General features: G+C 38.7%; 1 protein-coding gene across 4 annotated transcripts in view; it reads right to left on the minus strand.

The window, feature by feature from the left end:
• LOC133463283 (regulator of microtubule dynamics protein 2) overlaps positions 1 to 9,548 on the minus strand; it is a 59,304-nt gene extending 49,756 nt beyond the window's left edge. The window contains exons 1-3 of one of the 4 annotated variants that reach the window (XM_061744742.1): positions 9,412 to 9,548; positions 3,625 to 3,738; positions 614 to 647 (exon numbers count right to left, since the gene is read on the minus strand). In XM_061744742.1, coding sequence (XP_061600726.1) covers positions 614 to 625 — 12 coding nt within the window. In that variant the 5' untranslated portion in view covers positions 626 to 647; positions 3,625 to 3,738; positions 9,412 to 9,548. Of the gene's footprint in view, positions 1 to 613; positions 648 to 3,624; positions 3,739 to 4,015; positions 4,089 to 9,411 lie in introns of those variants that run through there. The other 3 variants (XM_061744741.1, XM_061744744.1, XM_061744743.1) reach the window with 3 other exon arrangements.
• Positions 9,549 to 13,754: the final 4,206 nt, after the last annotated feature.

Raw genomic sequence — 13,754 nt, forward strand, 5'->3', positions numbered from 1 at the left:
AATGAAATTCTCTTGAGATGTAAGATCAGTTAAGACGAATATTAACACTTAATTGACAAACAGACTCAGCTTGCCAAAATGCACATGCATGAATTGCATGGAATTGAATTTGGAATCAACTCAGACGCTTCTGTAGGAAGGCAAATCAGAGATTGTTTTATCTGAGAAAATTGAGATGTTTTAACGTTGATGAGAAGCTTCTTAAAATGTTTTATTCATCTTTTATTGAGTCTATTTTAACTTTTGCTTTGATCTGCTGGTTTGGTAATCTTAGCATTTTAAATAAAAACAAGCTGAGGAATGTGGTCAAACTCTGCCAGAATACAATTGGCATTAGCTTGAATGATCTGGATTATATTTATCAAGCCAGAGCCAATCAGGGCAAAGGCCATTTTGGGGAACCCTCACCATCCTCTCGGAACCCTCAGGGGAAAAGAAAACCGGGAAGACCCAAAAACAGCTGGAAAAGGTCTGTCGAGGCAGAACTCAAGGAGAAAGGAACATCTTGGAAGGAAGCAGAGAAGATCGCGCAACACCGAACCAGCTGGAAGAAGTTCATGAATGACCTATGCTCCCCAAAGAGCCAAAGGGTTTAAGTAAGTAAGTAAGTCACCATCCTCTTCATGCTGAGTTTCAGCTTCTTTTCCCTGTAGAGCCAAATCAAACAGATACCTCAAATCATTTATCCCCTGCAGTTACGTTTTTAAACAGCATATAGGGGAAACAATGCACCTGTTTACTGTGATGACTGTATTTACTATATTTATTTTATTTATTGTATTGTGTGTTTGAAGTGGGATATGTATGTTGTCCTGTTGTTGCAAACCAAATTACCCTTCGGGGACTTTAAATATTTTCAAATCAAATCAAATTAAATCAACTTGGAGTAGATTCTGAAGAAAGTACAACTTCTTTTTAAGCAATTACTGAGACACTTGCCGTCTTATTCGCTTTTGACATCTGAAAAACATAGATTTTCTAAGCTTATGACTTGTTTTTCTAAAGGAACTGTCATTTCATTTAATTCTTCTCAAATTAAGAGTCTCAATTCACTTTCAGTTGACCGCTAGACAGACTCACAATTTTTCTACAGCATTTAAAAGAAAATCCCAAATCAGGACTTGATAACAAACAAAATGAATTTAACACAACTGGAATTAATTAGATTATAAATGGAATAGAATATGAAATAGACTACAACTGAAGGGAATTTGTCTACTTTCTAGGTGAATTGTGAAATGCCTTTAGGTGACTTTAATTGTGCTATACAAATAAACCAAAATGAATTTGTCTTGAGATGTAAGATCAGTTAGGCCAAATATTAACACTTACTTAAGCAATTACTGAGACACTTATTCGCTTTGGACATCTGAAAATCATTGATTTTCTAAGCTTATGACTTTTTTTTTTCTAAAGGAGCTGTCATTTAATTTCATTCTTTTCAAACTAAGAGTCTCAATTCAGTTTCAGTTGACCGTTAGACAGACTCACAATTCCTGAAGTCCTGATTTGGAATTAATTAGATCATAAATGGAATAGAATATGAAATAGACTACAACTGAAGGGAATTTGTTAACTTTCTAGGTGAATTGTGAAATGCCTTGAGGTGACTTTAATTGTGAATTGTGCTGTACAAATAAACCAAAATGAATTTCAGTTAAGACAAATATTAACGCTTAATTGATAGACTCAACTTGGAGTAGAGTCTGAAGAAAGTACAACTTATTTTAAGCAATTACTGAGACACTTGTTCGCTTTGGACATCTGAAAATCATTGATTTTCTAAGCTTAGGACTTTTTTTTTTTCTAAAAGGAGCTGTCATTTAATTTCATTCTTTTCAAACTAAGAGTCTCAATTCAGTTTCAGTTGACCGTTAGACAGACTCACAATTCCTGAAGTCCTGATTTGGAATTAATTAGATTATAAATGGAATAGAATATGAAATAGACTACAACTGAAGGGAATTTGTTAACTTTCTAGGTGAATTGTGAAATGCCTTGAGGTGACTTTAATTGTGAATTGTGCTGTACAAATAAACCAAAATGAATTTCAGTTAAGACAAATATTAACACTTAATTGATAGACTCAACTTGGACTAGAGTCTGAAGAAAGTACAACTTTTTTTAAGCAAGTACTGAGACTCATGCAGTCTTATTCGCTTTGGACATCTGAAAATCATTGATTTTCTAAGCTTATGACTAGTTTTTCTAAAGGAACTGTCATTTCATTTCATTCTTTTCAAATTTTGAGTCTCAATTCAGTTTCAGTTGACCGCTAGACAGACTCACAATTTTTCCACAGGACTTGATGACAAGCAACATGAATTTAACACAACTGGAATTAATTAGATTATAAATGGATTAAAATATGACAGAGTACAACTGAAGGGAATTTGTTTATTTTCTAGGTGAATTGTGAGATGTATTTGGGTGACTTTAATTGTGAATTGTGCTATACAAATAAACCAAAATGAATTTCAGTTAAGACAAATATTAACACTTAATTGATAACAGACTCAACTTGGAGTAGACTCTGAAGAAAGTACAACTTATTTGAAGCAATTACTGAGACACTGAGACACGCTTTGGACATCTGAAAATCATTGATTTTCTAAGCTTATGACTTGTTTTTCTAAAGGAGCTATCATTTCATTTAATTATTTTCAAATTATGAGTCTCAATTCAGTTTCAGTTGACCGCTAGACAGACTCACAATCAGTGGCGTCAATTCAGTGGAAGCTAAGGTATGGCAAGGTTACGAGTCACAGAACTTAACTAGAGTATCAATCAACACGTCCAGCAAATACTCATCACAGAAGTCTGCTATGTAGCTTATCTGTGTGGTCAAGAAAATTGGAACTTTTTCAAATGCAGTCTCGCTCACTGCAAAAACTCAAAATCTTACCAGGAATATTTGTCTTATTTCTAGTTAAAATGTCTCATTTTTAGTCAAAAAATCTCATTACACTTAAAACAAGAGTCATCACCAGAAAAATAACTTGTTATTTGACCATTTTCACCTGTTTCAAGTAGATTTTCACTTGAAATAAGTAGAAAAATCTGCCAGTGGGACAAGATTTATCTTCTCATTACAAGCAAAAAAAATTTGTTCCACTGGCAGATTTTTCCACTTATTTTAAGTGAAAATCTACTTGAAACAGGTGTTAAATATCTTAAATGTAATGAGATTTTTTTTGACTAAAAATGAGACATTTTAACTAGAAATAAGACAAATATTCTTGTTAAGATTTTGACTTTTTGCAGTGTATAATAACTAGTGAAATCGATCATGTTGTTATGATTTTAATTTGTAGTTATTCTATATGTATTAAGTCATAGAATAATCAATACAAATAGACACAGAGTAATTCCATAAATGTATTAAAAAAACAAACATTTACATTTTCCCTTGAAGCCAAGGTGTGGCGACTGCCATACCTTGCCATACCCAATTGACGCCCCTGCTCACAATTCCTGAAGTCCTGATTTGGAATTAATTAGATTATAAATGGAATAGAATACGAAATAGACTACAACTGAAGGGAATTTGTTTAATTTCTAGGTGAAATGTGAGATGTATTTGGGTGACTTTAATTGTGAATTGTGCTATACAGATAAACTTGCCTTGATTCGTCCGGCCGGTCAGGTCACTGGATCAGCACATAATCACCTGGACGAGCAGGTTCAGCCAGCAGGGAAACAGCAGGGAAACAGCAGGGAAACAGCAGCTCTTACACCCTAAACACGTAGAGAAATGCAGAGTGATGCCCAGGATTCAGATCAACTACTACAGCCTAAACCCGTGGAGAGATCCTGCCCAGGTGTCAGTTAAACCAGCCTAAACAAACGTCCTCATGAGCAGCTCAACCTGGTTAAGAAGCAGGAAGTGGCAAAGTCACAGAACAAACTCGTCGGTTCCCGCTTTAATTTAAACACAATTATAATAATACAATTATAATCAGACCTGTTTATGGGTCTGACAGTGAAAACGGTTTCCAGATTAGAAGAATCTTACTGTTCCAGGTGAGGAGAAAAAGCAAAGTGGCTCCTGTTTACTCAACAGTCCTCTGGTGCAACGGCCAAAATATTCCGTGCGGAATCAAGCCACGCAAAGTACCGTTCCGCTGTTCATCCACCTCAATTTAACGATAACTCAAAGCAAAATCAAAATAAAAGCAATAAAATGTCAAGTAATACTTATTAAAAATAAATGATGCAGTCGTAATCCCCTAGGAAACTCAAGTCACGTTTGCCTTTTAGGTGTTTTTTGTGTTGAAACGGCTACTTCCCAAGGCTATTGAATGCATGTGTTTGGTATTTTTTTGTTTATGCCCAAAAAAGTAATGTTTTATTGGACACAAGCATGACTAGTGCCATGTTTTTGCCTTTAAATATGTTTAAAGGTAAGAAAACATTAAAGTTTTCAGTTATAATTGCATAAATTGTTTATATTTCTTTGCTTTATATACTGTCTTGGGGTTAAATTAGCATAAAATGTTAAAAACCAAATTCTCAAAAATGGGAAAAAATAAAACTGATTTCATAGGGGCCTATCTCTGTTTGCTGCCTTGGATCTGTTTAATAATTCTGCCCCACAATGTTTCTGAAAGCAGCATTCTGGGAGGTGATTGGTCCTTACAGCATCATTAGCTGCCAATACTTGCTGTTGAATCTCAATATCAGTTTTAATAACACTAACCCAAATCAATATCGGAATTGAATTGGATCGAATCAAAGCGTGATAATCGATTCTGAATCTTAAGAATTGGAATCGAATCGATTCTTGACATTTGAATGGATCCCCAGCCCTGGTCCCTTTAGTCAGAATCTGTCCTCATTACTTGCACCAACTTGGTTCATTTTCAGGAAGGGTTCAAAGGCTAAGGTGGTTCGCATTTCTGACCTAACCGTTACAGGAGACTTGCAGAGATATTGGTCACCTACATCTTCAAACCATCAGTGTGACACATGCAGGAGTCAGGGCTGATGAGATAACACCACTGAAATGGCATTTGAAATGAGGAAGAATGGACGGATGCGATTAGAGCGCATGTAATGTAACAGAAATTTGCATCGTAGCAGAACACCAGGGAAGCCAAGTTAGAATAATCAGTTTGTGGTAAATGAAGTCATGGGGACATGTTCCAACCAACCGCCAGGCTTGAACATTCCACACATTTTTGTTTAATAACTGGGGTTCGGGTGGAGTCAGTTCCTGGCAAGATGTCTTCAGAGATCCCACAGCTGTCCGTCAAAACTACCTGGCAGAGAACGTATGGATAACATCAACATGTTGACAACGTCAGCATTGGTCTGTCCACTTCTCTTTGTACAGTCCTACCCTCAACACATTAACTTGGTACAACAGTCAATCATCTCATCTTGAATGTGAACAAGACAAAGGAGATACTAGTTCATCATGAGAGAAGAGAAGGCGGTGGAGGAGTATAAATACGTTGGCGTCCACCTGGGCAGAAGACTGGGCTGAAGATGCAGCACTGATGTTTATAAGGAAGGACAGAACAGACTTTGTAGCTGATTGTGCAAAAGGACGATTCATAAGATGAAGAACATCATGGACGACCCTGAGCTTCCTCTTCACATCAGTCACTTCAGATCTGCTGCCTCCGCTACAGGAGATCCTTCCTGGCCACAGCAATACACCTCTACAATGAACTGCAACAACTTATTTGTTAATTAATTAAGTTTTGATAGATATAGATAGTATAGATAATAGAATTTGAATGATCACTGATCACCTCATCCGTAATTGTGATGCTACCAAGCTTTCTGAAGGAATCAACAGTTTGTACTAACCAAGCATTGGCTGAATGAAGCAGCAATTTTTGATTTTGCCATCAAAACAAAATAAGAAGAGATAATCTTCTCTAAATGTTTGCCTGCAGCTCTGCAGTGTTCCCACCAGCTTCAACATGGCTGTGCGCAGTACGAAGAAAAAGAGGCTTCATAACCACTCTTCAGAAACCTATGTGTCATGTGAGTCAATGCATTGTCCAATGTTTTCTTCAACCTAATGTCGTCTACGGTAACACCATGGACTGGAAAGGTCATAGATTTGTGGCTTTATTTACATTTACTTGATGAGGTTCATAATAATGCACCCCCTCTTGTTAATAAGAACAAAACAATATTTGAACCAGACTATGAATATTTTTAGTTTTGTTTTAAAGTTAGACGTTTTAACACCCCGGTCTCCTTATTGCCGCAGTGTTCAAAGATTTTAGAAAAACTCTATAATAGCAGATTGGAAAAGTTCATGACTGAACACAACATCCTGTGTGACAGCCAATACGGGTTCAGAAAGCAACATTCGACAGCACTTGCCCTCACAGAGTCCATAGAACTGATTAAAGATGCGCTTGACCACAAATTATATATAGTAGGCATCTTTATTGACCTCAAAAAAGCTTTTGACACTATAAATCACGATATTTTGATTGAAAAATTATATGATTACGGTATCAGAGATACAGCTTTAAGATGGATCAAAAGCTATCTATCTGGTAGAGTCCAATATGTCCAGATGGGAACAAATAGGTCTACATGCCTGGACGTCGTCTGTGGGGTCCCACAGGGGTCAGTCTTAGGCCCTAAGCTATTTACTCTATATATCAATGACATAATCAAAACATCTGATGTATTAAAACTTATTTTATTTGCTGATGATACAAATATTTTCTGCTCAGGAAACGACTTGAATATACTGGAAAAAGGGATTAACAGAGAAATGACAAAACTAAATACATGGTTTAATATAAACAAATTATCACTAAATCTGGCAAAGACCAAATTCATGCTATTTGGGAGAAATAATGTAAAGAAAAGCATAAACTTGCAAGTTAATGGAAACAATATAGAAAGAGTGAGGGAACATAAGGTTCTGGGTATATTAGTGGATGACCTCTTGACATGGCGACCACATGTAAAAATAATTCAAAATAAGATGGCAAGGAGTGTGTCTATTCTGTGGAAATTGCAGAAATCTCTCAATTTAAACTCGCTTAAGACCATATATTCGGCACTAATAGTCCCACATATGAGGTACTGTGTAGAAAATTGGGGTTTCACTTACAAGGGCATTACAGAACCAATATTTAAATTGCAAAAAAAAGCGCTTCGCATCATTCATTCTGTCCCAGCCAGGGCACATACGAACCAACTGTTCATAAAGACGAAATATCTAAAACTGAGAGAGATACTTCATTTTCAGATGCTACAAACAATTTACAAAGCAACACAGGCGGCATTACCAGTAAATGTTCAGAAATTGTTCACTCTTAGTCAAGGTCCTCACAGCATGCGCAGCTCGCTGCAGTTTAAACAGAAAAAGATAAGGACAACGATGGGAAGCCATAGTTTGTCAGTAGCTGGTGTGAAAATGTGGAATAGCCTAAACAATGAATTAAAGTTAGCAAGAAATTTAACTGTTTTCAAACATGAGTTAAAGAAGCTGTTATTGAAGGAATATCAAACCTAGGTACAGGAAGGCAATGTCTGGCTATGTGTACAAAACAATGGCAATGTGGGAAAATCAGCACTGGAACACCTGGCATGGAAACAAAACATGGAAACAAAACAAAGTGACTATAAAATGTGTGTGTGTGAAATTGAGCTCTATCACAGCACAGCAGATATCACGACCAAGCAGAACATAAAATCAAGAATGGAGATTCTGAACTGGTCAGTAAATGCTATTGACAAGATTTTTTCTACACGGCGTGCTGGGACAGGGGAACCGGCCTGTCCAGATGGGACATTCTTGGCGGGATACACCATGGACAGTTGGAATAAGTGGAAAGTGGTGTGTCTTGGGGTGCTGGATATGGAAGACGTGGAGGACGTCTATATATTCACGGGCATGACGGTGGGCCTGGTGATCCTAGGGCTTGGCGGGGTCTGGATGCTACAAAAGTTGAGAAAAGTGAGAGCTGATCAGGCAAAGCTGCTCTCTGGCCTCTCTGACATCCAGGGGAGACTGACCAGTGTATGGTCGGATGTGTCCAAAGCTCGTGAGGAGATGAAGTCAGTACGAGCGGAGGGGGCAAAGGCTGTGGCGGCTAGAGAGCCAGAGGACAGCGACTAATCAAAATCTGCATTGACACACGCACCTCCATTGCAAAGTGGATTGCATTCAAAAAGAGACTTGGACATAAAAATAACTGTACAGTGGACACAGTAGTAAATCACAGGAACGGTGATCAGGATGAGTGGACTGGACACGTGTACAAACATACATGCTATCTGGACTGTGAAGGATGAAATTAGACAAATTGCTATGGGGTAAACTATGTATCTTACTGAATTCTGTTGTTGATGTGATCATGAATCTTACATAGAACGGGGCGGGACTTTGATAAGCGTCAGCTTCTCCCGTACCCTTTTCGTCATGTGCTGAGTATGCAATGTATAATGTTCTGGAGATGAAATGTGTCTATATAAACATGCCGAAATAAACGAAATAAATAAAAAAAAACACAGAAGTAAATGGAGATTTACGCCCTCTAGTGGTCATTCAAAGAACTGCACCTTTGCTTCAGCCTCAGGAAGGAAAACTTGGTTGATATGAGGACAGCATAGTTGTCATAATCAAATGGGGGAAAGAAAAAAACTAAACAAAGAAACTGTTATCAGCTACAACTAAAAAACTTAGGGTCTGAGTTGTTATGGAGTTTAATGAGTGGCCTTGGCTCAGGCCATTTACACCTCTATGTTGCCGACATTAATGCAGCAAGTGTAGTGAGATTTTAAATAAACATTTGTTCTGAAATGTAAGCTCTGACATAATATATGCATGCCATTCATTTTTAAAGAAGATAATGCCAAACCAGATTCTGGAAACATTACATGGGTACAAAGGCGTGACTGAGGAAGATGAGGGTTGTTCACCGACTGTAATCTGGAGTTTTGAAACAAAAACACAACATACTGACCTCGTTGCGTTGAACATTTGTAGATGGATTTTCAAGAAGAATGGAACATAATAATACTGATATACAACTTTTAAGTGTTGTGAGATATGTTGCTGGCCAGAAATGCAAAAGTGCATAAACAAATGAAATGATTTTAACAAGAAATAAATATGAAATAACTTGGGTTCACAATGTTGACAAAGAAGTATAATTCTAAGTGATCATTATATGAACAGACGGACGGACATTTGATTTGGGCTTGTACAGTATCTTGCACAAGTGCATGGTTCACTTCAACTGCCAGCATGTGGGAGAATGATCAATCAGCAAGTGATCAAAGTTCACCGCTACAAACATAAAAGCTGTTATGTGAAGAGTAACTGCTTCCAACTTCTGTCGGAATATCCCCGTTTATACCGTCCAACTACAACTTTTCTAATCATGTATTATCCTGCTGATAGGAAGTTTAAAGACCACTCACCTCGTTCTTCTATCTGGAGCGTGTCCCTGCAGAGAACTGGGCCAGACTGTGCAGCGAGGTCTAAAACGTGACCAAACACACGGATTATCGCACCAACCTTGGACCTGTAATCAGTGAGCGCGGAGATGTCCTTCCCAGGGCTGGTTTAACTGGTATCTGATGTGAGGTAGAGTTGAAATAGTTGACCTCAGCTCCGAAGTGCAGCTTACTGACTTGTCTGTCGTCATTATTCTCTTTAAAAATTAACATTTGAACACTTAAAATACTCATCTAATAATGATGAATGTATATAAATGTGCAATAATATCTTTCATTAGTAATGATTGAGCACCACCGCCAGTTTTTACACCAAATGTCAGTTGAGGTTAGAAAATAAATGAATTAATTAAATCCAGATTTTGGAGGATGTGTCATTCCCAGGAAGCCAATCATTACCATCGGTTTTGGGCCTGTCCAAAAATAAATATTTTATAACATTCACACAGAAGTAGTGATCATATTTGGGGAGGACATTGCATTTAATTGGGACGAACTCTTCCTTGGGCTTGTACGTTCAACCACTGTAAGTTCTGAAACTAAACACTTATTTGGAATACTGAGCATAGCTGCAAGAAAAGCAATAACAAAGAAATGGATTAAGCCAGACATCCCATCTATAGATGAATGGTATAATATAATTTATGATATATTTGTGATGGAAAGAATTACTTTCTCAATGAGGCTGCAGCAATCTAAATTCAAAGACATCTGGGAGCAAATGGAAAATGTATATTTCCCTGAAACTGCCTGCTTTTGTTTAATTTTCTTTTCTTTTACCTCTTTTATACGATGGAGAATTAGGGCCAAACTAAGACAAAAAAAAAGGAAATTACGAGAATTCATAAAGTCATAATAATATGAGAATAAAGTAGTAAAATTACGAGAATAAAGTCATAATATTAAATATATTATTAATATGTGTAATATGTTCCTCATTTTAACACATGGAGAGGACTGCTCTTCCTGTTAGAGTTCTCATAAATTATATTCTCATAATGTTACGACTTTAATCTCATAATATTACGACTTTATTCTCATAAATTACGACTTTATTCTCATAATATTACGACTTTATTCTCATAATATTACGACTTTATTCTCGTAATATTACGACTTTATTCTCGTAATATTACGACTTTATTCTCGTAATGTTACGACTTTATTGTCGTCATATTACGACTTTATTGTCGTAATGTTACGACTTTATTATTGTAATATTACAACTTTATTATTGTAATATTACGACTTTATTCTCATAATATTACGACTTTATTCTATTACGACTTTATTCTCGCAACATTATGACTTTATTCTCGTTTGTGCGACTTTATTCTCATTAAATTATGACTTTATTCTCGTAATTTCCAATTTTTTTTTGTCTTAGTTTGGCCCTAATACTCCGTCGTACTTTTAAACAAGATTTGTTTAAGTATCTATTTTCTTGTATTACTATAATAGAAAACACCCCATGGTCATGTGTTCTGTTATAACATGTTTTGTGAATGAAAAAAAACAACAAATTGGAGCACTGTGTTGAAACAAGTGACTATACTATAAAGATGTATGTATTGTTGACATGTGATTCCAAAAAAAATAAAATAAAAAAATAAAAAAATCCAGATTTTTCTTTTATTCTCTTTATCATTTCATCCACACACACACACACACGTAGAAAAGTTTATGAGTAATGGTTTGGAAAATCCTCTACTATGGGAAAACCCAAGAAACAACAAAAACATTGATGACCTTAAGAGTTGGTTCAATGGATAACAAAAAGGATCAGTGTTTATTTGATTTGGCAGAGGAACATGAACTCTCTTCATGGACGTTTCTTTTAACCTCGAGAAAGGTATGAAGGCCGAGGATTGGGAGGAGTGGGGGGGGTGACGAGGAGTTCCCTTGCATAATGACGTGGGGGATTTGCTACGTGCAGTTTCTTCCTTGCTCTCTGAACACAGTATTATTCTTCAGCCCACAGCCTGCATTCAGCCAACACAAGGAACACAAAGCCCACCTGAAACCTAGAGGCATGGTGGTACATGAAGAAAAAAAGAAAGAGAAAAAGAGAGAAAGAAAGAAAGAAACTGAAAAAGCATGGGCAGTGGTTCTGGGTTGGCTGTGCAGATATAGATAAGGCGATAAGGGGACGCTCAACCAGCCGTGACCTGGCTTTCAGCAGGTCAAAGCCAGCAGATGAATTGATATTGTCGACAGTTTTTGTTTTCATCCACCCACCAGACATCTGCCCAGGCTCTCGTACGGCAGTGGGAGGAATTAAAGCAGCCTCAGATTTGCCTTTGTTTACAGACACAAGCCCATTACAGCTGTCAAACAATACACGGGACAAGAATCCTGCTGAAATAAGGCGTCGCTATCAGAACCTGACGAGCAAACCGCAGCCTGTGAAGCCTCATTGTTCCCCGTCAGTCTTGTGGGAGTGCTTTCTGCTCATGTGCATGACAGGCGAGCCTCCGTGGGACCAGAATCTGCTTCTGTATCAGTTGCGTGCCATATTTAGGGGATAGTTTAACGATTCATTCGTGCATAAAGATGTGGCAAGATGTAACAGAAGACACAATATCACTTGGCGACTGTATTCACGAGGAATTGGGGAAGTCCTGCCTGCTCTGCTGATGTGTATCTCAGCTGTGAGCTCTTGCTTTGCTGAACCAGGGTGTGGCACAAATAAACAAAAAATTTAAACCTAAAAAAAGAGAAGTACAGCCACAGTTTGTACCAAAGAGTGTGTCCTGGTATGCCCCTATGTGACCGTTTGAAGCGACATTCAGGAAATGCTGCTTTCAAAGAACAAGGGTCGAGGAAGACCGGTCTGGCAGCATTGTCCGCGAGAGAGCGTCTCTAATACCCCGAAACTGTGAGCTGCGTCGCAGGCTAACGTGCTCTCAAGTGTGGAAGTGTGAGCAGGCTTCATGTTTGAGGCCCAATCCCAATACTCCCCCTACTTTCTTTCACTAGCCCTAAAAAAGAAGCCACAGATTTTAGGGCACTTGAAATCTTCCCTGTTCCCTGTCCCAATACTCCCACTACTCCTACTTTCAGCACCACCACTAAGATCAGGAAGCCCAGAGCCAAAAGCTGTTTTAATTTCACCTGTAGCGCTGTTAATATGCCAATTTATTAAGTTTTAATATTTTTTCAGGCGTAAAAGTAACCATTAAGATCCCCAACCTGGGCTCAGTTTATCCAAATAACGGCTGTTAAGAAATTTGAACCGATGTTTTTGGAGATGATAAGAGCCGCCGGCTCGGAGCAGCAGCAGCAGCTCACGTACAGACATGATCGCGCTGCGCCGTCGTCCCGGGGAGAAACCTGCAGCTCTGTGGAGAATTACCGCTGGCTGAAATAAATCATTTAGGAAGATAAATGTTGGTTTAATAGATGAAATCTAACAGTTGTAGCTACGCCTGTTAAGAAATGTGCTCTGAAAATTTCGAGATTTCTGCCTGCCGACTCTGGAGCTGATTTATGTTTCCGCGTTAAATCGACGCAGAGCCTACGGCGTAGGGTACGGCGTGGGTACGGCGTAGCCTACGTAACCTACGCCGTAGGCTCTGCGTTGGTGTAACGTGGAACCATAAATCAGCCTTTATTCTGGCGAGATCTGAAAAGACTTCCCAACAACGGGCAAGCGAGTGATTATGTACATTCACTGAGTGAATACTATGAAAGTAAAATATATATTTCTCGCTAGAAATGTAATCAAAACGCATTTTTATGCAGAAACTAACTCAAAATATTTATTTTATTCACAAAAAAATAAGAAATGTCCGTCATGTTTTTTTTTTTTTTATTCAGTCCGCAAATGACGACGAAAAGCATTCTGGGAAATGTTTCTGTAGCACGGTGAGTGCCACGGGGCCCGACCGACAGGATGGAGAGACACGGAGCTTTGTGAAGAACCCTTTTATTAGCCCAGTTTCACCAACACACAGTGTACAAGCACCTCACGCCAGCAGCTTCAGCTTCAGTCTGACCCCTTGCTGCTGTGCAGCTATGCCTTATGAAGGCTGGCAGGGTGGAGAGGCTGATTGGGCCCACCTGTGCCCTAATCAGCCTGAGTGGCTGCAGCTCCTCCACCCTGCCACACACCCCAACGCCAAACTCGCGCCGGGGTCTGTCCGGCCGAGCCTACTCCCCCCCCCCGCCCTCTCGGAGCGGGAGAGGAAGCCCGGAACCCCCGGGCCTTCCTGGTCGGGGGGGTCGTCCCCGGCGTCGGCCCGCCCGCCATGGAAGCCGCTCTCGGGGCCGGGCCCATGGTGGCCTCGGGCCACACGGTGCGTCCA

The sequence above is a fragment of the Cololabis saira genome, chromosome 17 (genome assembly GCF_033807715.1).
Source record: "Cololabis saira isolate AMF1-May2022 chromosome 17, fColSai1.1, whole genome shotgun sequence".
Lineage (NCBI taxonomy): Eukaryota > Metazoa > Chordata > Actinopteri > Beloniformes > Belonidae > Cololabis > Cololabis saira.